This window comes from Protomyctophum bolini (genome assembly GCF_963924005.1).
Source record: "Protomyctophum bolini genome assembly, chromosome: 14".
NCBI classification, from domain to species: Eukaryota; Metazoa; Chordata; class Actinopteri; order Myctophiformes; family Myctophidae; genus Protomyctophum; species Protomyctophum bolini.
In genome coordinates, this window is record NC_137875.1 from 18,172,813 (window position 1) to 18,198,010 (window position 25,198).

The window sequence follows — 25,198 nt, forward strand, 5'->3', positions numbered from 1 at the left end:
CACCATATTGCTTTATTGGCTTTTCATTTTCAAGCTATATACCTTTTGTGAACAAAGTGCACATGTTACAGTAGATGAGTAGAACCTCATTCATCCAAATCTCAGACTTACCACACTTTATGGTGAAATGATTGATACATGCAGAAGTTTGTCCTAACCGGGATTCCAGCCAGAACTCCTGCAAAGACCACATTTCTAACACTCACGCAATCCCTGCTTGGCCTGGTGAGATATTGCACTATTTAGCTGTCCTACTTGACACCAGGGTCTAAATGTAAAGTAGGGAAAGTAGGAAGACCACCTCCAACCAATTGGGTATAAAGTATAGTATATTGTGCAAACACGGATTTGTTAAAATTATGTTTTCTTACTTTGAAATAAGTTCCGGATTGCTGTTTTAAACTTGTAAGCAATAATAGAGTAAGGAATTTACTTTTCATGTTTTTGCCATATATTGAAATATATTTCAAAGGATTTGAGTGTTGCACACATTCCATTTCCACAAACACCCATGCTTTATGGGTTTGAATAAGGCCTTCTGTATTTGAAAATACTATATAGAAGATGTTATGGCCCAAAATAAACCGTATAAGCCAAATGATACCATTTTGAACACGATAGATCTTAAGGTGTTCTATATGCTCAATCACGTTGTCATTTTGTTCACAAAAGGATGTTTTGGTTTGTTTTTTGTGCATGGTGTCTGATTTGGAAGGAGAGCCATGCAGTGGCGATGGGTAAGTTTTGGTCGATAAATCGTGTCAATCTGGGCAAGAAGCAATTGAAGAGGTAGGACATTGTTTTCTGATGGGAAGTAGGCTTTGTTTTCGTCAAACCAGGCATAATATTGACTTATTGAAAAATGTTTACTGACTTTTTTATTTAATTTTCATAGGCTGCATACGTGCTTTTACACACTAATTACAGTGCTCATGCAAGTTTCCTAATGCAATCAATTCACCTTGTAGCATGAATTGTATTGCACCAATTTGCCATGCTTTAGCAACATGGGCCTACTATCATTATTTTACCAGTCTCCTGTATTGTATTGATATATATCACATGGTGATGTTTTAAAACTTTCAAATCACTCACTTTGATTGTTAAGATTACTCTCAAATCAGTTTTATTGGGAGGGCAATTCGTTTTTTTCATTGGCAATATGTTTGCAATAATAGAGCATGGGTCAACTATGGAGTTCAGAGAACACTATACACACTACAGTTCCCAATGTTAATGTAACTCCAACAGGGTACAAATGTAATCAAATGGAAGAGTCCATTTGGTTTACATTTGTACCTTCTCTATGAGTTAAATTAACCCACTGACCTTTTAGGAGAGGCATGACCACACAATGCCACCTCTGTTTATTAAAGGACCACTTTACCACTTTTCAACCTATCTTCATATTATAGGTCCTCACAAATAATCATGATAAAATGGCATGATTTTTTCTACTCTGTGTCTCATAGGAGGGCTGTGGGCAGTTTAGAAACCGTCCTCCAGTGACATCATCATTAGGCAGATTAACAAGATTTTTTTCCTAAACGATGGCTTCCATTTTCGCATTGTATTTTTCAGGTCTAAGCCTGCAGTTTATTGCGAATGCAGTGAGCACTTACTATGAGACCTAGCAGATCATGTCTGTCTGTGTGTGTGTGTGTGTGTGTGTGTGTGTGTGTGTGTGTGTGTGTGTGTGTGTGTGTCTGTCTGTCTGTGTGTCTGTCCCGCTATCCAAATATGGAGTGTGTTGCATCAGCAATCACTCAGCTCCATATATGGGCACAAAAGGGGCCAGGTCCACTCAGCTCCATATATGGGCACAAAAGGGGCCAGGTCCACATATACAGTAACAGCGGGACAGACACACAGACAGACAGACATGATCTGCAGGGTCTCAGCTGCGTTTCGCTTCCCGCGTTTGCGTGTCTTACTGGTATTAGCTTGTATTCCCCATCGATGATGTCACTGGAGGACGGTTTCTGAACTGCCCAGCCGTCCTATGAGACACAGACAGAGTAGAAAAAGATTGCGCAATTTTTTCATGATTATTAGTGAGGACCTATTATATGAAGATAGGTTGAAAAGTGGTGAAGTGGTCCTCTAAGGGTATCCTTACTTGCTGGACAGTACGTGTGATTTATTATTTTTGGAAAACACGTTGTTGCACAGGGATGTCATCAACTGGGCTTGAATTAAATAGTTATGATAGAACACATTAAAGTTACAACTAGGCAATACTATATGCCATGTTTTAAAATGGGTCAAATCGATTATAAAGTTCATCATAATAATCAGTCTTGAACCTTACGCAATTTAACTATACATTTCTAAAGATAATTTAAGAAATGTTATATTATTATTATTATTATTATATTTTTACAGTAACAATAGTACAGTATTCATATCTACAAGGGCCATGGTAAATCAATCAAGGACAAAATAGATATCAGGTCAGTGTACTGTCAAGAGTATGAACTTAAACATAAACAACTAAATAAAGTCATCCATTGAAGTTACTGTTAGGTTGTAATGAGGATATTTCCCCTGCAGGGTTTACAATGGGGCACTTGCATGTGATGTTAAATGCCTTGCATGGTGACAACATGCAATGGCCAGTGACTCGTCTGCATGCTGCTTAATGAATGTCTCCCTCTCTCTTTCTTTGCCCGTGCGTGCTTTCAGAAGACATCTATGCTGAAGGTGGGTGTTACGATCATTGTGTACTTGTAGTTGCTGTATCTTGTGCATATATGCCCCTTACTCGGCTAAAGATGGATTTATACTAAGTCGCACGACAGTGCCACATGTCGACAAGAACTGGTCTTCAATTGGAAGCTGGTTGTGTCAGGATGTGACAACACTGTGCTACAGAGCATGAATTGGGCATACCTATCTTCATATACTGTGTAAGCACATGTTTCTATATTGCAAGTGAACGATTCCTGGCATGGTAAGTTTGAGTAGTCCGATTTTCAGCATTTTCTGATGTATAAGACAAATCATAGTGTCACAATTTTATGCCATGTAAAGGCCAGTAAAATAATGGAATCCAGACCCTAAAGGTAAAATGTAGTATATATTTCTTTACCCTTCTAGTGTTTTAAGCTAAGCTGTCTATTTATTGGACTCTTCGGTGGTTTGGCTTTTCTCTTGTAAGGGACAATTGTTTGGTGTTCTCAGTTTCATTATTTTGACAGTACTTTACTGTACTTGTATCCACTGAGATATACAGTATTATATTTGTTCAAAATAACTTGAGCATAACTTTGAATTACAATGGGGACGTACACCCTTTTTTTTATTTGACTTTAAAGACAAACATGCATGCAATATGATCCATGAGCCCTGTCCCAGTTTCATTGTGCTGGTTATAAGATTTTCTTTTCTTTCTTTCTTTTTTAATTTTCTTTTCTTTTTTCATAAAAAGATGGTGCTCTATACATATTGGTTTCTTATTTGTGTTAATCAGCTGTTCCACTTGTTCAGTACGTTGTCCATACTTTAGATGCAAACGTAATGTGCTATAGAAATGTGCCTACATGGTTTGAATCCCATGGTAGTGGACACAGCTAAAATAGCAAAATTCAAGGTCACTGAACTTGGGCCGGCATTAGTAGGCAAATCCTAGATGTCCCATATAAAATGTGATGATGGTGAAGATTTAATTGCAATTTTATGTCAGTGGAAACTCTGTTGACAAGAAATAGAACAGCTGGCCAAGATGAAGCAGGTAATGCTATGCAAAGAGCCTGTTGAATATTACATTGGAGTGTGCTGAACAACATCTGATAAACTGTTCTCTCGATTAGTATAACTCAAAATATCATTCAGAGGGACCATGCCCACGCCATGAACATTCTGTCCTTTTTTCTTTTCTTAATTATTTGTCAGAAACACATCATTTGACAAAGCAACTAGATAATCAATGAAGATTCTGTTCTTTTGGTTTCTTCCAATTTCATAGAAAGTAGAGAATCAGAGCTACAAATTGGTATCACTTGCTTACGTTGACCTGGCTTATAGTAGTAGTATACTGTTCTATATATGTGGATTGTAATGGTTGAATTTCAGCATTGGATTTTTCTTTTGTTATATACGATGTCGGGGGTTGGGCCATTCATCGGTAGGTTGACTGTTCTCCTGTTGGGACGATAAAGATGCCAACCTCAGTTTTCATGTCTGAAATAGATCTAGTAAGTGACTGATGACGCATTGCAACCATTTTGGTTGGCTAAATGCTCATCTTGCCAACGCTTAATTTATTCTCTGTTGAATGGCGGTGTTGCGCACCGAAAATAGCATGTTTACGTTTATAGATTGGCTATTTCTGGCGCACGACACTGTCCTACGATGAAGCATAAATCAGCCTAACCACCCTGTCTGTATACCCTTCACTCTTTCCCTCCCACTTTTCCCCCCTCGACACTCCTCAAATATCACACACACATCTGCACAGAATGATGCCTGTGTGTTCCGTGTGTCACTCAGCCCCTCCCGTGATCCCTTGTTCTCTGCTGACTGTGCTCTTGTTTTCCTTTAAGGTCTGGCGCACCTGATGATGGGCGATCAAGGTATGGACTGTTCCTTTTCCCTCTCTCACCTTCATTGTCCCTCCTCCTGCCCCCTTTACGTGATCAGTAGCGTGCGTGCGTGCGTGCGTGCGTGCGTGCGTGCGTGCGTGCGTGCGTGCGTGTATGTGTGTGTATGCACGTGCACGCGTCTGCCCCTCGGAGTCTCGTGCAGTGTCTCAGGCTTGAAGCTCCAGAAATGGGCTGTCATTTTCACTTATTTTCCATGACCTACTTGATTTTAATTCCTTCATTGGCTTCTTCTGGCGTGACCCCCTTTTTTCCAAGCTCATTCCGCCGTTCTACTCCACCCCCCACGTTCTACTCTACCCCCCCCCCCCCCCCCCCCCATTGGGCAGGTTTATCAGCCCATTTGAATGTTTCTGTGCTTCCATTAACGTCTGTCATAGTAGCTGTTCTGTTGCCGTGGCTCAAGTATCGTGAAGCCTTAATGACTTGATGTACATGCATCTAAATCATGCACAGTACACTGCTCAGTGTTAATGGAACACTTATACCTATATTTGCATCCATATCTTCATTATAATTGGTCCATCCTCATTATAAGACAGTGCCATATGTCTACTCTGTCAGAGGTGAGTAGACAGTTTGTGTGATATAGTTTGGAAATGTGCCTATATACCGGTGAGGATTCCAAGCTAATGGATACTACAGCATTTCTCCTCCTTGAAATGTAGGGGAGCGTACCTATGTTCCCCAGGTTCTATGTTACCCACCATGCAAAAAAGTTATTTGTTCCCCACTTAGAATAAACCTAAACCAGAAACCTAACCTAATGTTTGTAATTCTAGTAAGACTAAAAGTATACTTAGTGTTACTTTTAGTAGCAAATTCTGATTTAAGCTCAGTCTTCAAACAATCCATTTAACTGTAGGCCTGCCTAGGCTACTAAAACTATCTAGTCTTAGCCAACAAAAAATTAACACTGGCATAAAATAAACTAAAACATAATTGCTCAGACTCTTCAACGAAGAGAAAACATTCTTTGTTCTGTACTTATACATACAATTGTATAGTACAAAACACTGAAGTCCTTAAACCAGAAACCTAACGCTAACCCTAAACCCTATAAGGTAAGTGGGGAACATAGACCCCGGGGAACATAGAACCTGGGGAACATAGGGATGACCCCAAATTTAGCACAATGAAATAGAAAGCTACAAAAGAAAAAAGTTTGAAATCTTGTTTGAAATGACTACCGATGATGTCAGGCAAACTATCCACAGTCCTCCTCTGAGACAGAGCATGCAGTCAGAAATGGTACAGTGACAGTCTAATAGTGAAGACCGTAATATATGGAGAGAGAGAAAAAAAAGCTAAAATGTAGCGCTTCAATTTATCTCCGAAATGTGTACAAATGTAACCAATTGGTTCCATTTGTATACTCGTCTGAGTTAAATGACTACTATAAAGACTTTACTGAGTGGTTTGTGTGTTTTGAGATGTTAAGCAGTGGTTGTCTGTCACCACCAGAGTGCACGAGGACGGTGTCTAAAATGAGTTTCCATTCCAAGCTGGCGTTTACCTCATTTTTCCCACCATTACGGCGGTCGTTATGGCTGACACATATCCCAGCATGCAGCAGAGCAGGGACTAAAGTATCACTTTATCCTTATCATCCTCTGTTGTAAATCATGTTACAATATCACACCTCTCCCCACATACGTTAAAGCCACCAAGCCTCCCTCTGCTGTTCTCCTTGCGTCTCCTGTGCTTGACCATGACACTTAACCGGTGTCTCCTCTCCCTTTGTTCTCCCCTCTTTGTCTGGAACCTGCTTTCTCCATGGAACATTCCATCAAACCCCATAGGTAAAAGCAAAGGTACTACTTACTTAATTCTCTGTGTTCATACATCTATGTCTACGACGTTCGTGGCATTTATATACCCACGAGGTATATAAAGTCATTGGCATTTTAAATTGCTTTCGCTGCTAATAATGTGTGTGTGTGACAATGTGGGGTTCCAGGTAGGTGCTTGCTCTTGCTTTGCAGTCGCACTTTTTTTTTTTAATGCAGCGTCAGTTGTTTCCTGTCTGCTTGATGCATGGGAATTGTAATTGAGACGCACAGGGGGATATTGGACACAGTAGTTGGCTGTCTTAGAGCAAGAGCGCAACCCCCACCCCGACGGTACTGTAAATACTTTCTTCTTGTTCCGATAATGGGTGGGTTGTGTTGTGGGCAAGGTTTCATCCTAGTGTTGGTGGGCCTCAACATCCTCGCTGTGACCTTGACCTCGCCCTTTGGGGTAAGTGGACTTCTGATTTTTGCCGTTTGACTCTCCTCCTCAGGGCAGAGAGGGGAGGCCTGGCTTCTAAGGTCCCTACTGAGCATACAAGGTAAAACTGTGTGATTCTTTCTAGTTAAGCGTGATTCATACTTAGTAGCATACAAAGGTGTCGGCCTTTGAAAATTTCCAATCTCTAAGCTCACAATATGTCGCAATGTGACACTTATGTGAGCTTATATATCGGCTACTTTCTGTGCACAAGACCAACGTATGATGGAGTATGAATTAAGCATAATATTATGAAGTAAAACTGAAGTGGAGTCTTTTTTGTTTTGGTATGCCCCGTTTTTATTTTGTGCTGCTGTAAGTGATTGTGAATTGTAAATTGCATGTTAGCTATAGCCCCACTAGTAGTTCATGAAGGATTACTTCAGTGTTTTGGCTTAAAGCAATCTCTTTGTGCTTTGTGTTTTTGGTCAGTATAATATTTAGCCCATTTGGGTATTCAAGTGCTCTGATCATATCCAAATGCAAAACATGTACTGATTTATATTGTTATTACTGTATGCTATGTATACACTTCCATGTTGTGGGGGTTTTAGCTTTTATTAATGCTTCTCAAGTACTTCCTGAACAGGTAAGGCTCCACATGGTACAACATGGTATGGATACGAAAGGATATACTGTGATTTTGCTGCCTGCTATTATGTTCATTGTGTATCTAGCATTGCTATATTACACAGCCCTACTGTAACTGCAAGCTACAGTGATGCATTGTTACACATACAGTATGTGGGTTCTACTAAAACAACAAAACTCAATAATCCGTGGGCAGGTGGGCGGTGAAGCACTTGTTTACATATCTTTGAAGGTAAGTGTCGTTTATTGAATGATTGGTTTTGAATTGTTCTGCAGTTGGACGTGACCACTGTCGATCAAATGAGATAATTGGCAAGATGAAAACCCATACAGAAGCTATATAAAATAATTGGTTGGGATCCTAATTGTTGACACGTTAGTTTTGATATGAGATTCATCCCCCACATAGTGTCCAAACTGTCCATATGCTCACAGTGTGTTACATACAGTATGAAGCACTAACAAGGTTTGAGAACACACTTTCACACAGTGCTCGTTGTTTCATATGCTGTCCGTTTTAAATGCTTCACTCAAGAATCCACATTCAGAATAATATTTGATGTTGCATTATGAGCACTCAGAAAGGCCTAGCTGTGTTGCATTGAAATCCTATTATCAGATGGTCATATCAGATTGCTTGCGCTGCGCTACACCAACTGTAATCCTGAGCGTTCATTTGACTCTACAAATGTAACCAAATGGACCAGCATTTGGTTACATTTTGTACCCTGACCTGCGGGAGTCACGCGAACACTGAGGATTTCACTGTGTCGAGGTGGCAGAAGGCTCACCACAGGAGAGATCGAGAGAGAATGCTGATGTGGCACAAATGTGACATACTGGCAACACTGTTTCTAATTTGAGCTTTCGGTACAGCAGTTGCGTCCCGGTGTCATGCAGTGTCTCACCAACACGCTTCAATAGTTTGTAGTCACAGAGACATCTGCATAATTAACGCAATGTACAATTATGCACTTATTAGGGACGTGGAATATCTGTGGATGTTCTATCTAGTCCATTGGAGGCTATTCTCTGTCGTTGTCTGGGCTGGCCACGTGTGATTTTGCTCCTGTTTTGTCAGTGGGTCCTTTGTGAAGGGACTGCTATGCATATTCAATGATGGAAAGTACATTCCCTTACTGTACTGTATACTTAAGTGAAATCTCAAGGTAGGCTACTTTACTTGGATATGTCCAATTTCTGATACTTTATACTTTTACTCTCCTATATTTTGGAAGCATTTATTAGATCATCATAATAATGATAATATTGTATGTACTATTTGGATAATACAATAATGTAATACCTTTGAAATGGACAATGCTTGTTCACTTCTTTTATTTTTGGTGCAGTAAATACTTTTGTTCTTTATATTTTGAATTCAGGATATTTACATGTAAGGGAGTATTTCTACACTAAGGTGTTTCTCAGATCTGAGTAAATCTACCAACATCTGTGTGTATTGCATTCAGCTGATATTGAACTGCCTTTTGATTCCTGAATCCAAATGTCTATTCCGCTGTAGAGAACCAGACATGCAAGGATAAGTCATGTTGTAATGCCACAAACAAATAGAGTATTTAATAGCTATCATCACAATGAATGTGCAGCTTAAGAGGTCCTGTGAAGCACTGCACAGAGAGGCTTACCAATGCACAAGTGCTTTTTGTGAAAATTAGTATAGTTTTAATCTAGTTGTTTTATTTCATTTAAAGATGGAAATTGGCACGTCATAACATTTCATAATGCACAACATTTCTTGTGAGCTATTTTAAGGGATTTTCTTGTCTTGTCTTTTCTTGTCCTAGTTGTTGCAAACTTTCTGAACAGTTCTAAAGATGTTGTCACTTATCTCAGACAGTGTCACACTTCACTGCAAGCTCCATGCAGGTGTCAAATACAACACTCTCATATCCTTTAAATACCATGTTGAACTCAGTGGATGCTCAGGTCACTGTGTATTGACAGTGTGCCATATTATAGTCCAAGCTGACAGATTGTCTGCCTCACATTTTAGTGAATTGATGAAGTATCAATTTTGTCTGATGGCTGCCACTGCTAAAATCAAGATCACAAATTAAAACTAAGGTCCCCACTCCCCATGCTTAAGCAATGCATGCACACAGAAAGCATATATATATATTAGTAAACTTGACTATTATAGACATACACAAAACATGAATGCTGCTGCTCATTATCGTCACTGCGTACTCTTTGTTTTAAAAGGGAATTTGGTGATGCCAGATGGTATGAGTAAATCAGTAAAAATATAAATAATTACAGGCACTGCAATGCACCAGCCGTTTCATTTGACTATACATTGCTTTACTCTTACTGGCCTAAAAAATGTCGTTATAGTCATTATGATATTATATTGTTTACATAGAACACATGAGAAAGTGTAGATACCATTATTTCATCCATCCATCCATCCATCTTCAACTGCTTAACCTTAGTCGGGTCACGGGGGCAACAGTCCACCAGGGAGCTCTGGACTTCCCTCTCCAGAGCATCCTAACCAGATGCCCGAACCCCTAAGCTGGCTTCTTTCCAAGCAAAGAAGCAGCGACTCTACTCCGAGTCTCTCTCACATGACTGAACTTCTCACCCTACACAGTATCTCTAAGGGAGATGCCAGCCACCCGTGCCAGCTCATATCGGCTGCTTGTATCCGTGACCTTATTCTTTCGGTCATGACCCACAGGTGAGAGTAGGAACGAAGATTGCTCGGCTTTGCCTTCTGGCTCAGCTCTCTTGTCAGTGCGGTACAGCAACTGCAATACTAATACCAGTAAGACGCCTGAGGGTGTGCACTGACCATATATGGAGCGTGTCTTGAGTGTACAGGGTTTGATGAGGTCAGATCAACATATGGAATGGAATGTCAGAAGAGGTCAGCTCCATATATGGAGATATAATGGTGGCGGCAGGGGCAGTGTCTTGAGTGTACAGGGTTTAATGAGGGCCCAGGTAGGGCCGGGACTTAATTTTCGGGCCTGTTGAGAAATCTAGTTTTCGCCAGTCAAAAGGGAGACATCGAGGAGGAAGGACGGATGGGGAAGGATCAAAACATGTCAGAACAGGTTCTGACATAAATCCATATACTAATATTGATGACATCAGGGATGTCCATATATGGGCTTAATTTTGACAGCAGGTCGCATTTACTATGATCCCTGATTTAATAGCCTGGGCACCATTTCATTTCGGGTATATGATCCGGACGGGAGCGGATGATATCGTTACGTCATGTTGTAGTATTGTTTTATAGTCGACAGGCAGGAACAATCAAACGGAACGTCCTTTTCCCTCAAACCGATGTTTCTCAATAAAAGCTGCAGGCTACGAGAGCTTTTATTGTTATTCTTCCGGTTTGAGGGAAAAGGACGTTCCGTTTGATTGTTCCTGCCTGTCGACTACAAAACAATGCTACAACATGATGTAACGATATAATCCACTCCCGACCGGATCATACAGACCAGGCTTTCATCCAAGGTGGAAAGACTGGTGAGGCGAGGTTACTGATTTATTATCATCCCTGATGATGTCATAGTGATGTCAAGAGACCTGGGCACAATATATATTAATAGAGACCTCACTGGATTTCTCCTCCCATCCACTTGCATTAAGTCGGCAGCGTGTTCATGTCTTTGGGCCCAATCCATCCCAGAATGCACTCTGTTTCTACCCGGAAGGAGGAGTGAAATCGCCTCATGCGCTTTTGAGCAACTTAATGCAAGTGGATGGGAGGAGAAATCCGGTGCCGTCTCTGTTGGGTCCTACACTTACCTTTACTGGAGCTGTCCAGTTATAAAGGTGCTGGAATGCTGCATCTGCGGGCCGATGCAGCATTTCAGCACCTTTATAATTGTTTCCTTTGGAAACCATCATATAATGATTAGCTGAGGCACAGATTAGAATCTGCTTCATTTGAACAGACTACTGTTTGGGGGCTGGGGGCGAGAACCTTACCAAACCTTTATGCTGGGCCCGCTGGTGGTTCGGGCCTGTTTAATTTGAAATGGTTAAAACGTAGCTAAATCGGCCTCTTTCTAGGGTGACCTTTTTTTTTTTTTACTTCAAATAGCTGTGGATATGAGCATTTGTTTGTGTTCTCTTTGACCAACTACGGTGGACTCTTGAGCTACAGAACCCTATGAATAATCACTGTAGGAACAGGGTGTGGTCAATGAAAGACACACTGAAGACGGTTTTGAAATACCAACTCTTAAGTATTTAATATGAAATCAGTGAAAAATATATACTGTATAGAACAGCAAGCAAAGACTCAGTTCTCACCTAAATGTATAGCACTTCATTCTTCCCCCCACATTGTCATGATTTCACCTTGAAACCACTTGAAAGAAGTGACTAGTGCAGGCTACAAACAGTTGTTTCCACTTGACTGTGGCCAGCATTTAGTTTTATGCACTCGTCTATACCTTAGTGCACATGGTATTTCAGAATATTTGAAGATGTTTTGTCCTTTAATAGCTACCATTTGGAACCTTTCATTTCAACCTTACATTTGAACCCAGGCCATTGCAGTGATTATACCCTACAATTGCTGCCCGTGAAATTTGTTGAAGCTTTCTTGGGCCTCAGTGACATTCTTTTTGACTCGCTTTTGAGGATTACACTTGTTTTCCTCAGCCATGCTTAAGTATGCATTAAAACACCCCCCCCCTCCCCCTCCCTCCTATTTTAAGATCGTTCCTCCAGCTCTGAGGAGTCCTTAACCTTCTATTATCCCCTTGTTTTAGTGAGTGTGTGTTTCTTTTTATCTTTCTTTCTTTTTTACAGCAGTGGTCATTTTACTTTCAAATTATATAAACTACTCTGGGATGTCTATTTGCTATGTCCTTCCTCATTTTATCTGAAGAACATGGAGTGCAGCAGGTCCTTAGAAATAATAGGGGAACTTCATGTCATCATACAGCTTGTCAAAGATCTTTCTGCATTCACAATACTGTGCTGTGCACTGAATCAACAATACATGTTCCTTTTGTAGTTTCATATGAAACCGGGGAGACTGTCGGAGAGGAATCCTTTCAGTTGTGCTGCCTCTATCAGAATTGCAGCACAGTCTAACCTTAGATATTAGTCATATCTATGGTAACCATGTTTTTGACGAGCTGAATGGAGATATCAGTACAGGATTTGAAAGATTATTCTTCTGCCAGGGTACAGTATGATAGCTTAATTTGTACCTTGTAAGTCCCATATCTATCTGACAGTATATCAATTAGTTAATAATCAAGAATCAATAACCAAAGGGGAAACTTCTTGTTATAATAATAGTTGGGTTTATTCCAGAGAAGAGATCTTACAAGAGTCAGAAAGGCATAGTTCCAGATAGAACATGACATATTAAACAGTGATACAGAATTATACACAATCCTAGTCCTATACTAGACCTCATCAAATTACATCTGTCCACAAAAGATCAAGGGATCTACTGAATGTGAAGGGGGAGGTGACAAACTGACATATTCACATTCAGTAGATCTTTTGTGGCCAGATGTAATTTCCTGGGGTCTAGTAGGACTATAGTAAATATGAATAAAGAAATCCCTAAAGCTAAAATCCCTAAATGAAAGAAAGCAGCAAATGAAAAACTCATCTTTTACTTTCTCTAATAACAATCTAAAACATGAACCTTGGTTGAAAAAAACAAAAGTTGTCCTTTAAGCAGGTCACTCCAGAAGGAGTGTAAACTTGTCCAATTAATCTGCTATCTAATATTGTTTACATATAGAAGTATCACAACGGATGACAACCAACCCTGTCAATGAGATGCAAACACTTTGACCATATACACAAACAAATGGAAAATGGATTAGTCAGTCCAAGAGGACATGCTAAAATAGCCTATAGGATGTCATAACTAATCGGTATTGATTCGATCACCGATCTATCACAATATGTTCAAAATGTGGAGAAACCCAGTGCTAGAACACAGAATGGGAAAATTGTCCCATGCTAGAAAACAGATCAAGATTCTGATCCATAATAACGATTTTTTTTTTTAAATGAATGTGATCTCTTACAAAGTGAACACTCTTGTACCTGATATATCACAACTTAATCGGAATAAGCAGTAACTAAACAAGCATGTGTGCTATTCAATAAACAACATCAATTTGTCACTTTAGTAGAGTAGCGAGTTGCAGTGCCTCAAAGAAGCTTTGACATAAACAATGAACCTATCTGTCTAAACAACAAGCTATCTTAATTACATTATTATGATCTATGGACGAGAAAAAACTAAATATAAGTAACGAAGATATACAGTATATCTGCAAAGTAAACGGGATACAAAGAGAGTGGAGTGCTGGTGGAGTTTGAAGGAGAGACTAGTCTACTCTAGGACATGTGGAGCCTTGTCCAAGATAAGCAAAAATGGCATAAACCAATCATGTAAATGGTCACATAATAAGTAAAATACAAACAACAATTTAGTGCTTCAAAACTTAACATCAAACTTAGCATTGTTCTGAACAAAATGCTATGTAAAAAAAGAAAAAAAAAACATATGAACAAGTGATGATTTTGACGAACAAATGTATATCTTCCTAATCACTAGCATGTAAATAGAAAACGGGATGGATATGATACAAGGAGTGCTATAGGTGGTGAGGTAGTTCATTCCACAGCTTGGAGGAGCGTAGGATGTGTGGAGTGTTGCTCAGGGTGTTTTAGGGAATGTTTTATCAGACTTACTGTAAATTAGCTGGTCTAAGTGAGCGGTAAGGTGGGGTTGGAATTGGATCATGTACTGAATGTCAGGTGATTGCCTTTTTAGTCAATCACTAGTGTTGTGTGCCGGTTGCAGGCAGCAACCAGAAGCCAGTGAAGGGAGCACAAAAGGAGAGAGATGTGAAAATCTTGGGATTTTTGGAAAGAAGGCGTACAGCATTCTGGTATATGTTTTGAGGGACTTGAGTGAGTATGCCAGGCGGAGACTAGCAAGGACTGAGTTGTCAAGCATGGAGATGACTAAGGCCTAGATAAGGAGCAGGCCAGACTCTCCAGTTGCAACAAATTCATTAAGCCCCTGCTTCAAGAGTCAAAAAACATAATAAAACAATTTAAGAAAATAAATGGGGAAAGTATGTACAGTTGGATCATGTACAGGATGTAAACAGATCGAGCTACGTCACATTGCAATTTGGGAAAAACAGGCTTACAAAACCACTGATGTTTATATGTCAGAAGCTAACCTTCTTTTAGTCTTACTGCTGTGTTCTACCAGTAGGTTTGGGAGTTGTTTTATTGTCATTGGCCATGTTGTCAAACTCACTTGTAGTGTGTATACTCACTCACTCACTCACTCATTCACACAGTATTGATAACATCAGCGATCCATACATGTGGATTAGTAGTTATAGATAGTTTTGGAGATCCGATTGACTTCACACCGGGCACAGTGCTCCCTCGGGTCCACGGTGACACACACATCGGCATCGGTTGGATGGTTCTTGAGGGACACACAGTCATGCACACATCCATGCATGGAGGTCTACACAATACATGCATGAATCCATGCATGTGTAGACCTCAAACTACGGATCTGAGTCATGTAAAATGTACGTTCACTTACTTTATTTAATGATGATTAACCATTTTTTACAAGTAACATCTTACATTTTTGATACTCATGAAAGTATTATCATTACGCAAAGAATTATTATACTGTAATGTGTTATCAGATGGGGGACCGTGGCCTATCAAATTCTGGGTCCTTGAAATCAAAACGGTTTGCGAATCACTAGTATACAGGATACACAAGGGTACTTTGCTCAGCCTCAGATATCTCAAGGGAAGTGTCAGATTGCTCATGGACAACCTCAGGGTCAGGGAAGACATCCTGCTTTTGTAAAGTAGCCACAACATGTTTTTGTCTACTTTCTCTTTATTTTCCTAAGGGCATTCAATAACTATGACTCGTATCCACTTCTGCAATTTTCTCTTCGTACATACCATGTAACAAGAATACAACTTGCCATGTTCCCCCAAGTGAACAGCAAGATACTGTACATGTTGTGCAACAAAGTGAATCAATCGAATGGGTCACTTAACAATTCAGAAAATACAAGAGGAATCTTTATAAAAGGGTTTGAACAAACATTCGTAGATTTGCCTTATTTCCATAAAGGACAATGGCACTGGAAACCCAGCCTGGGCAACATAATGTAACAGAATAAACAAGAAAGTTGTCATGCATCAAAATTCGCAAATTTGGACTTCTGGCTTTCTGATTGAGCAGAAGGAAACGCAAACATTTGTCTGACCCCAATTGGTTATTTTCAAAAAGGATTTGCTGATATTTCTTGTCTATAGGCCTATAGTGTTGGTGCTAACTTTCATATTGCAGCATTGTCAGCACACTGAGCAGTCAGTGTTTTGGCAATTACTGTACTGTACTGTACTGTACTGTACTGTACATTACATCATGGCAACTAACCATACATTTACATTAACTGAAAGAAAGGCCACACTTCATCCCTGTTTTACTGTCAGGTTTAGTCTGACAATAATGGATTCCATCACAGTAAAGTGATGTATTTTATATGGGTGTAATCAATTTCATGTTGGTGTGAAAAAGAGCTTTGCAGCTGAGCTCATTGACTGTCTTTGGCACATCCACTGAACTCAGCTCAATGTCAGAGACTAATGTATTCCCCTCCTTATAATATGAAGTACTTCACCCTAGGAATTTGGTCAACTCATATTTTCCAGCTCTCAGACTAGTGCCACATTAATGTCACACCAACACAGAAATCACTTTCTCTGTGTAATTATGAACCCATTATAATGAACTTGGCTGCACATTTTAAGCAATGGAACAAAGGCATAATGACGTATAATGCCTGTAGTATTGCAGTTTCATTGTGCTGACATAATTCACAGCTACAAAGTTGCTACATCTTTATTGGGGTTTTGCAATTTAGTTTTTTAGTTTTTGATACACACCAGTAGTAATTATCACCTTAGCTCAACCCACCTGAACTTAAAAAAAATTAATAAAATAAAACACACTTGTGTCAAGTGAGGGGCAATCTTATTATCATACATCACATTCCAGTGAATCACAATTGGCGTCCTCACTTTTCTGTCACACACAAAGCTGGGCATAGGATGGGCTAGCGCCCCTAAAAAAAACAGGAAAGACATATTGCATAATATAACCACACCTGGGGCTCTATTAGATTAATGTTAACTCCATTGGACACATACAAAACAGAAAAAAGTACAAATCTATGGCACGTTGGCGCCCCATCTTTAACAAACATGTGCTGATATTCTGTGCTTGTCCCCAAAAGAACAAAGACTGATCTTTCTTACAAACAAGTTGTCCTTGGTATAGGGCACTCACAGATAGCGTAAGGTGGTTTTAGTTGCAGCAGAAAACCAGGACACAGTCTCTCTCAGAGGAAGAAAAAAAAAGACCTGTAATTGCCTGGAGTGAGATTTGTGTATCTGACATGGCAGATTGACAAGACTGCACTAAAGCACCACAGATTAGTACATTACCACAGATTTGGCTCCTGAGTGGGGGGAGGGGGGGACAGAGAAAGTGGAGGACTTAAAGCAGATAGCAAGGGGTATACTGAAAGAATGAGCACAAGGAAAAGGTCAAGGAGAAATGTAGGTACTCTGTGGAAATAGAAGCTGTGATAAAGTAGGATTATGAGACAGGATGTGATTAAAAGAGACGCAAGAAGGGGAGATTTTGTGAGGGAAAGGGAGCATAAATATAGACTGGGTCAAAACCTAGGCATATGGCTGGGATGTGTATGCAAAGCTGGATGTCTTTTGATTTAAAACTATGAATGCAGGAAGCACTGCAACACGGCAGGCCGGCTGGCCAATAATGTAATTCCGTCAGTCAGTCATGTTCAGGTTTTCTTGTTATCCTGAGGCTGCGTGGGTTCATCCTAAATTTATTGAATTTAGGATATGGAAACAAGGCAGGAGCCATATCCACCATTACAAATGATTTTTGTTATCTTATCATTCATGTCATATGTCGCACGCACGCACGCACTGCACACACGCACGCACTTGCTCACTCATTCACTCATTTACTCATTTGCTCACTCGATCACTCGATCACTCTTCCTCTCTCTTGGGCATGTGCTGTCCAGAGGCAATATGCATTCTAAACTGATATTGATCATTGTTTTGAGATTGCTTGTTATTATGAATGACCTTGACATTTTTCTCTTTTACTTTTTTATTTATTATGGTACGTTGTAATGTTTGCTCATCAATATTGGCTTCCGGTCAGCAAATGATTCTTTTTTTTTTAGAGAGAAATGCAAGTGAAATACTCTGTAGAGCCCTGAAAATAATAAGAAAATGTTGGTACAGATACAGTCCATAGCCTGGTGGGACGATTGCATTAATATTGGCTAGTTTATTGTTAGGCCAAGTGGCATCGCATAGCCTGGAGGGACGAGTAGTATGCGACGCTAAGTTCATATTGTTAGGCCAGTGGTGGAATGTCTGTCTGTCTGTCTGTCTGTCTGTTTGTCTGTCTGAGACACTCATGTTTTTTGGGCTGGCCCTGCTGTTGCAGTCCAGTCAGACTAGTTTTTTTCCCCAGAAGAAAATCAGCTGCATTTGTTTCTAGCTAGCTTTTTTTCTCCCCTTTTTCATTTCACATCAGAAATGCCTGCTTACCTAATAGACATGTTTTGCTTCTTTATGTCCACTATTGCTGTCTCAGCTTCACAGTAAGCATCCTCTGATCTGATAAGCAGTAGCATAGTGCTACATCTCTGAGCTGTCATAACAGACAATTTCTCAGAGGTTGGACACATGATTCAACGGCACACTGCCTTTTTTTCCTCTGGGGGCATCCGCATAAGAAAATGCAGCTGCAAACTTTCAATTAATGGCTATCATTGCCTTTCCCAACGTATATTTATTATAAAAGATGACAAGCATATAAATTTCTCCCTACCTAAAGAAAAGGGAGCGAGAGAATGTAGAATAAAAAGGTTGGATCAATATGAACCAGGCTCATGCGGCTCCCCAGGTAGAGTGGAAGGAGATCTGCTCTGAATCAATAGTGCTGGTCGATGCCAGTGAAAGACTGCAGTGATGAAAAACTCTATTTCTTTGCCCGCAGAAAGGAATGGATGAATCTGAGCAGATAATAGATAAAAGGGAGACACTTATACTTCAACTTTAGACTGGAATCCATCCCGTGCATGTCTGTTTGTTTTAGCTATAGTCCAGCAGTTTGATTATGGGCTGTGCGGAGCCTTCTTTGAAGTGGCAGTGGCACATTTAGGACGTTGCAATGATGCACCATTGTATGTCACTAGAACTAGTCACTTACAAAATTCGTAGTCTCCCTAAGTACAGACATTTGTTGACTAATCAATTACTTAATTTAACCAAAGAATCTGTAAAATTGTTCGCTCCATACAAACATGCAGCCTTTTCAGCTGAAAGGTATTATAATTCACAAGAGATATGCATATGGAGGAAAACAGCATAAAAGACTAATAAACTAACAAGATGATTAATTGATTAATCGACTATGAGGCGTCTATGAGGCGTCTCGTTCACCCATCAGTGTCATGAAATGGTATGAAATATGAAATGCATGTAATTGTAACACGATGCAGTGCTGCAGTACGGCTTTGTACTGGTGATTTATGATCGCCAACTAGCCTGTGGCTTATAGCTACCTTCAAATACATTGCGATTTCCCTCCCATCTTTAATGGTTCATATATCTTGTCCCATTATAGCCCTGCAATGTGTTATTCTCCAGACACTGTAGTGAAGGAGACCAGGAAAGGAATACATGGATGGAGTGATTATGCAAACTCACACTGTAATTTCGTACATTTCTCCTTCCTGTGACTTTTGTGCCACAATAAAGTACAATGACAAGGAACAGAAAACGGGTAGCTCATGAACATCGGTCAGTCACTCTAAAGTAATCACTGTAATGTACACATGTGTAATGAATAGTTATTTAATCATGCCATTTATCAAATCCATGACTTAACATTGTAAGTATTTATGACTCAAAGCTACTCTTTGTAGTTTCATGAGAGGCAACTATCTATAACTGTAGTAACACTGTATGAGAAAAAGAGGTTGCGCATCAGCAATGGCTTTCAGTGGAGTGCCAAACCCAAATCAAGTATACATCAAAAAATAGGAATTAAAAATTCCAAAAAGGTAGCACATCCAAAAATTAAACAAGCGGGGGACAAGGTACTCACATTTCCATTTCTTTATTGGCACACACCAAAAAGGAACGCTAACGCGTTTCGGCTACGCCTTAATGCTCTGATGAAGGCTGCATAGCCGAAACGCGTTAGCGTTCCTTTTTGGTGTGTGCCAATAAAGAAATGGAAATGTGAGCTACTTCAATCAGTTGGCGTCCTACCACTAACATCAGCATCTAAATGTCTAATTGGAAGTTATATTGTTGTGTAGTACAATATACTATAGGATTGGTTAAACATAATGTTTTGTTCCTTAAAATACGTTGCGCATTACACCTTTAATGTTGGCCAACCCCAAAAATAAATGCCTTTCTAGTGACGTGCGGCAAGGAAATGGCAAGGCTCCCGGTGGGAAATTGAATAGTCCATTTCCAATCGACTGTGCCCTGGGAAATCCATGGGGGTCAGTGGCAATTTGTCTCAGGAGGTTTGCACCAGGAGTCATTACGCTCAAGACCAACACGTCCAGAGGGACACAACCATTCTTTAAAGCATTCCCTGTGCCTCTCTCTCTTTCTCTGTCTGTCACCCTCACCTCATTGCTCTCCTGTGTACTGACATGGTCTCTCTCCCCTAACAAATTAATTTGAAGCCTTTTTTCAGTAATATAATACTCACAAGTTGTAACATCACACTGTAAAATCATGTCAAAGTAGAATATTTTACTCAGTGTACAATCTCAGAGTTATTAACCTATAAGTGTCCTTTTTGTTTGAGTTTACACTCTTAGTTCCATTCCTACAGTATACTCTCTCTGAGTTGTGGATCTGTCCACCTGGTTACATACACTCAGGGCTAAATGAACACAAGATTATACCATGCACTGCACTGGGTGAAGTATACTAAACGTATGCATTCCATTAGCACCTGGATTTTCTGATGAACTCGTCTTCATTAAATATTGTAACTCATGTCATGTGTCTTAATTGCAAATATCATGTAAATACATCAACATGTGTTTACCACAGCTCTGTGTGAAGGAAAGCTGACATTGTATTTTTGGAATAAGGTCATGAATCATATGGAGTGATGGAGGTTTATTTTGAGATTACAGTCAATGCTTCAAAAGCCATATGGTCTCTCAATATTTATATTGGCAGTATGGAGCTTACCCCTATATGGAATGTAATATGTGCTATATACTGTACCATAAAGGAAAGTTGTAAAGTTAAACCCATCAGATTATTTAAGTGTGTCATCCCCTCTCAACTGTACATGTAGCGCTTCATGTTTTCTAGTATGGATGCAACAGTGCAACAGTGAGAGCAGCTAGCAGCACTCCTGCTGGGGGGGGGGGGGAGAGAAAAGACACAATTATACATAAATATATTCATCATAGTATCATTTTCCGAAGGAGAGGGAAAAAAATACAATTCCCATAGATAATAGTAAATCTGGTGTCTGTAATATAATGGACAGTAATAAGCGGTTGTATGGTGTGTATTATTCTATGATGGTGGATTAGAAATATCTTCATAAGAAGAACACATGCCTGGTCTCTGGTGACATTTACGCTTCTCATGAATTATAGATGAAAGTAATTGTCTCTTTTGTGTAAGTTCCCCTTGGTATTTTAACCTATTATTTTTGTCTTCCTGATCTCTATCATGTTAATAGGTGTGTTTTCGTACGAGCAACACAGAACTCTCATCTAATTAAAGCTACATGAGGTGGAGATACAGTAGATAGATGGCGGGGATTGATTTCCATAAAATCGTTGCTGTCGTGTGGAAACCTTGTGTGTCCACAATCGTTCCTTTTTTTAAATTATTTATAAAAATATTTAAAAGAGTGAAAATAGCTTAGCTTGTAGATCTGCTATTTTCACTACTTGAGACCCTCTTGTTTGACGAAGTAGGGCATTAATTGACTTGAATGAGGAGATACAAGGTTTTTCTGCCTGATTGCAATGATATCACAGTTGCCTTTTACAATTCAATTCAAAGGAGCTTTATTGGCTACATTGCCAAAGCAATTGTCAAAACATAATAAAAAACTATTTAAGAAAATAATGATTCTAGGCCACAGTACAGTACAGTTGGAGGGGGTACAGCATTGTGTTAAACAGAGCTATCTATATGTCACATTAGCATAATTTCTTCCAAAACTATAAAATAGTACACCTCAGATTTCAAATGTGTTTAAAGATAGCAGCTACATTTATATGTGCAGTATAGGTCTGAGGTCCACTCTGTACATTATGTAGGAAACACAATTGTTAGTAGTTGTTAGTAGAAAAACGGTTCATAAATCTTGCTGCTGTGTTCGCACATTGTTGAATTTCTCCCAGCAGGTATGGGAGCTTTTCTTGTTGGTCATGTTTTCAAAGTCACTTTGCGATGTGAGAAGTACAGTATGTGTGTCTCTGATGTCTTGGTAGTGGGCAGGTGGTTAGAAGGTGTTGCTCAGGTTCCACCACATTTGTGTGCAGTGGGTGCACTGCATATCTGTCTTCTCCAGTGTTGTCAAGTAACTTAAGTAATATATTACTTTCAGTAATATTATTACTTTTTTCCAGTAATATGTAACTTAACGAGTTACTTTCACATTTTGAGTAATAATATTACATTTACTTTTTTCCAAAAGTAATATTATTACTATTTTCACAAGCCTTGGTGGAACTGTGGCTTTGAGTGAGTGTTTATTTTAATGGTAGACTGGGTTGGGGTGGAGTTGCTTTGCAGACTGCTGATCCGCTCTAGATCTAGACTCGGATAGGGAAACGATAGGGAAACGATGCACACTCGTCGGTACGTATGTTTTGGTGTACGATGATGACATCGTACACCATCATCACAAACCATGATGGAGTAATAGGCCTATATTATATATTTTTCTTGGTATCGTATCACTACTTTTAGTCCTGTAAAAATAATCAGTATTTCCACCACTGTTGTTCTGTCATTTCTCACTGTGTTCGAGACAAGGTTAACTACAGTCCTGTCCTCTGACTGTGAACATAAAATTGCACTGCATGTACTGCACTGCATGTAATGCTTTTTGCAAGTGATTAGTAGATTCAGACTGAGTGCATGCCCTGCCCCACGCGTGAAGAATGTGCCTTACAAAATGGCCTGATCGTCATTAATTTTCCAGCAATCATGTGATTAGAACTGACCCATTAAGTACGCAAATGGGCACACCCCTAATCTGCTGGGGGCATAAGATTGATTTTGAAAGTAATTTTCCACTGAAACCTAATGCTTCTCCGTTTTTTATAGTCATGCGTAATACCTTTAGCGCTACGTTTGAGAGAATCCCATGTTTTACGTTTGAGTTTATATATATCACACCCGTGTGAAGTGAGGGGCGCTCTTATCATCGTACATCATCATGACGTAACATGTCGATTTGCTCGTTGTTTTTAAAAATCGATTTAATGAAAATCTATATATTTTTATAATTGATTAAATCGATGAGTTCGATTGACTGTTGTACTCCTAGTAAAAAATAAAATGTTGTGATGTGCAGCAGGACTGCAGTGATATTGCATTAAGTACCTGGCAATAAAGGTGGAGTGTGTTTGACACATTATATCGTGTCAGTGTCATATGTAAGAGCCTTTGTTACACAGTAAGTGCAAGGTAGAAGAAAAAAATTCTGCCCATCGGAAAATGACATTATGAACCGTAAATATATTGCTTTCAGATGGGGCCATAAATCCCTGTCCCTGAGCTGAGGTGAAGGTCACCGGGGGACTGTCACAGTATGAATTATGACTAGCGATGGATGCATCGGTGGAAACGTGGACATGCCATATTTGTTAAACACCTGTGCAGTCACGTAAATCCCTGCAGAGCAATTAAAAGGCATAAATAAAGATATAGCCTGCTACATGTTTTATACTGTAACACACGTGACGTAGAGGATTATTGACTGCCATGCCATACTTCATTCTATTTATCCGTATCTTGCCCCACTTTTCTACTGAACTGGTTTCAATGCTGGCTGTCTGGCTCAGTAATGATGGTCATATCGGAGACAAAGACATATTGGCTGAACAGAGAAGGTGTATCGCCCAAACCCAGTGGTGGAAAGTAACTTAAGTACATTTACTTAAGTACTGTACTTTTTTTGAGGTATTTGTGCTTTACTTGAGTATTTCCAATTGCCAATACTTTTACTTCTACTCCACTACATCTCAGAGGCAAATATTGTACTTTTACTCCACTACATTTATTTGAATACTTTAGTTACTTTGTAGATTTTGATTATAATTACAAAACATACATTACCCACTTTAGTCCTATATTTCGGCCATCTGTCAATAGCCGATCTACAAGCTCATTGTATTTTCCCCGAATGTTTGCCTAATTCCGTTGAATGTTTGCTCACCTATTATTCCATGTCCAGAGTAGGGACACTATCAAGTCCATGTGGTTAAAAAGCTATTGCACGCTATTGTCCTGTAGTAATTTAATTATGCGATTGAGTTACACCAGAGAAAACGTATTGGACTCCCAAGGTTTTTCAAGAGATACTTGTATGCACTTGTCTCTGATGTTCCGAGGTAACGTTATATGTACCATTTAACGCTACCGCGGCTCTTGTGGTGTAATTTAGAGGCTGTGTCAGTGACTAAAATAGGCCTGGAGATAGGCACTGAGGATCCCTTGCACATCATTAAGTGTGAAATATAACAACACACCCCTGAGCGGCCTGCTGTTCCCCCGGAGAGACGACAGCTAGATACAGGCTGTGCACAATTATGTCTGAGGGAACCGCAGCCGTATACGTATACCATCCTCATTGCTTTATGGTAAAACTAGGGCTGCAAGTGCAAACTATCGATTGTCTTCTTAGTGATTATTCTGGTGATTACTTCGGTTAATTGAATAATCGAGATGTATTCTTGGTGATTACAAACAAAGTATCACAAGGGAGTGTGATAACAAGGGAATATATATTTGTTCAAATCTGGTTGAATATTTAACCCCAAATTGTAGTGTACAGAAAATATGTTTTGTTTTGTGTATAGTTAAACCATAGTCATTACTTTTCTGTGGACAAGGTTTGATCATATACTGTAGGTGGAGCTATGGGGAAAAAGCATGTTTAATAGTTACAGGAAGTGAGGTATCAGGAACAGCTATACAAGTACAGGAAGTACTCTTTGCCAGCTAGGATCTCCATTTTAAGTATAAAAAAAGAGAGTGGGTGGTGGTTTGTGAAAGAGACTAAGTATACTAAGCCATATTCAGTAATTGATAAACCACAGAGTAGTCTGGCCGGGAAAAGTTTGAGATCTGGAAGAAGAAAAGTTTGGTCAAGGAACCTTTCTGAGGGTTTAGCTCTGAATCCATTCAGTGCTTTTGGACAAAGGAACCTGCTCCTCCTGCCTCCTGACTTGAAGGTTGGGTGAGGAATATACTTTTTCCCCTTTTTGAGCAATGCATATTGCTATTTTCGGTATTTGTTTTACTGGGTGGGGAATGCATTTCGGTTGTCCAAAACCAGCACAAAAGCCTCTGCCCAG

The 25,198-nt window shown here is 39.6% G+C and overlaps 1 protein-coding gene across 18 annotated transcripts in view; it reads left to right on the forward strand.

Annotated features, from left to right (window-relative positions):
- LOC308328710 (neurexin-1a) overlaps nt 1–25,198 on the forward strand; it is a gene marked incomplete at its 5' end in the record, with an annotated part of 423,001 nt that overhangs the window by 41,243 nt on the left and 356,560 nt on the right. For 4 of the 18 annotated variants that reach the window (XM_080782790.1, XM_080782800.1, XM_080782781.1 and 1 more), the window contains one exon: nt 4,545–4,574. The exons of 5 other annotated variants lie outside the window; for them this stretch is intronic. In XM_080782790.1, the coding sequence (XP_080638916.1) occupies nt 4,545–4,574 (30 nt within the window). Of the gene's footprint in view, nt 1–2,685; nt 2,704–4,544; nt 4,584–6,873; nt 6,934–25,198 lie in introns of all 18 variants that reach the window. 9 more of the 18 variants (XM_080782799.1, XM_080782783.1, XM_080782780.1 and 6 more) reach the window with 6 other exon arrangements.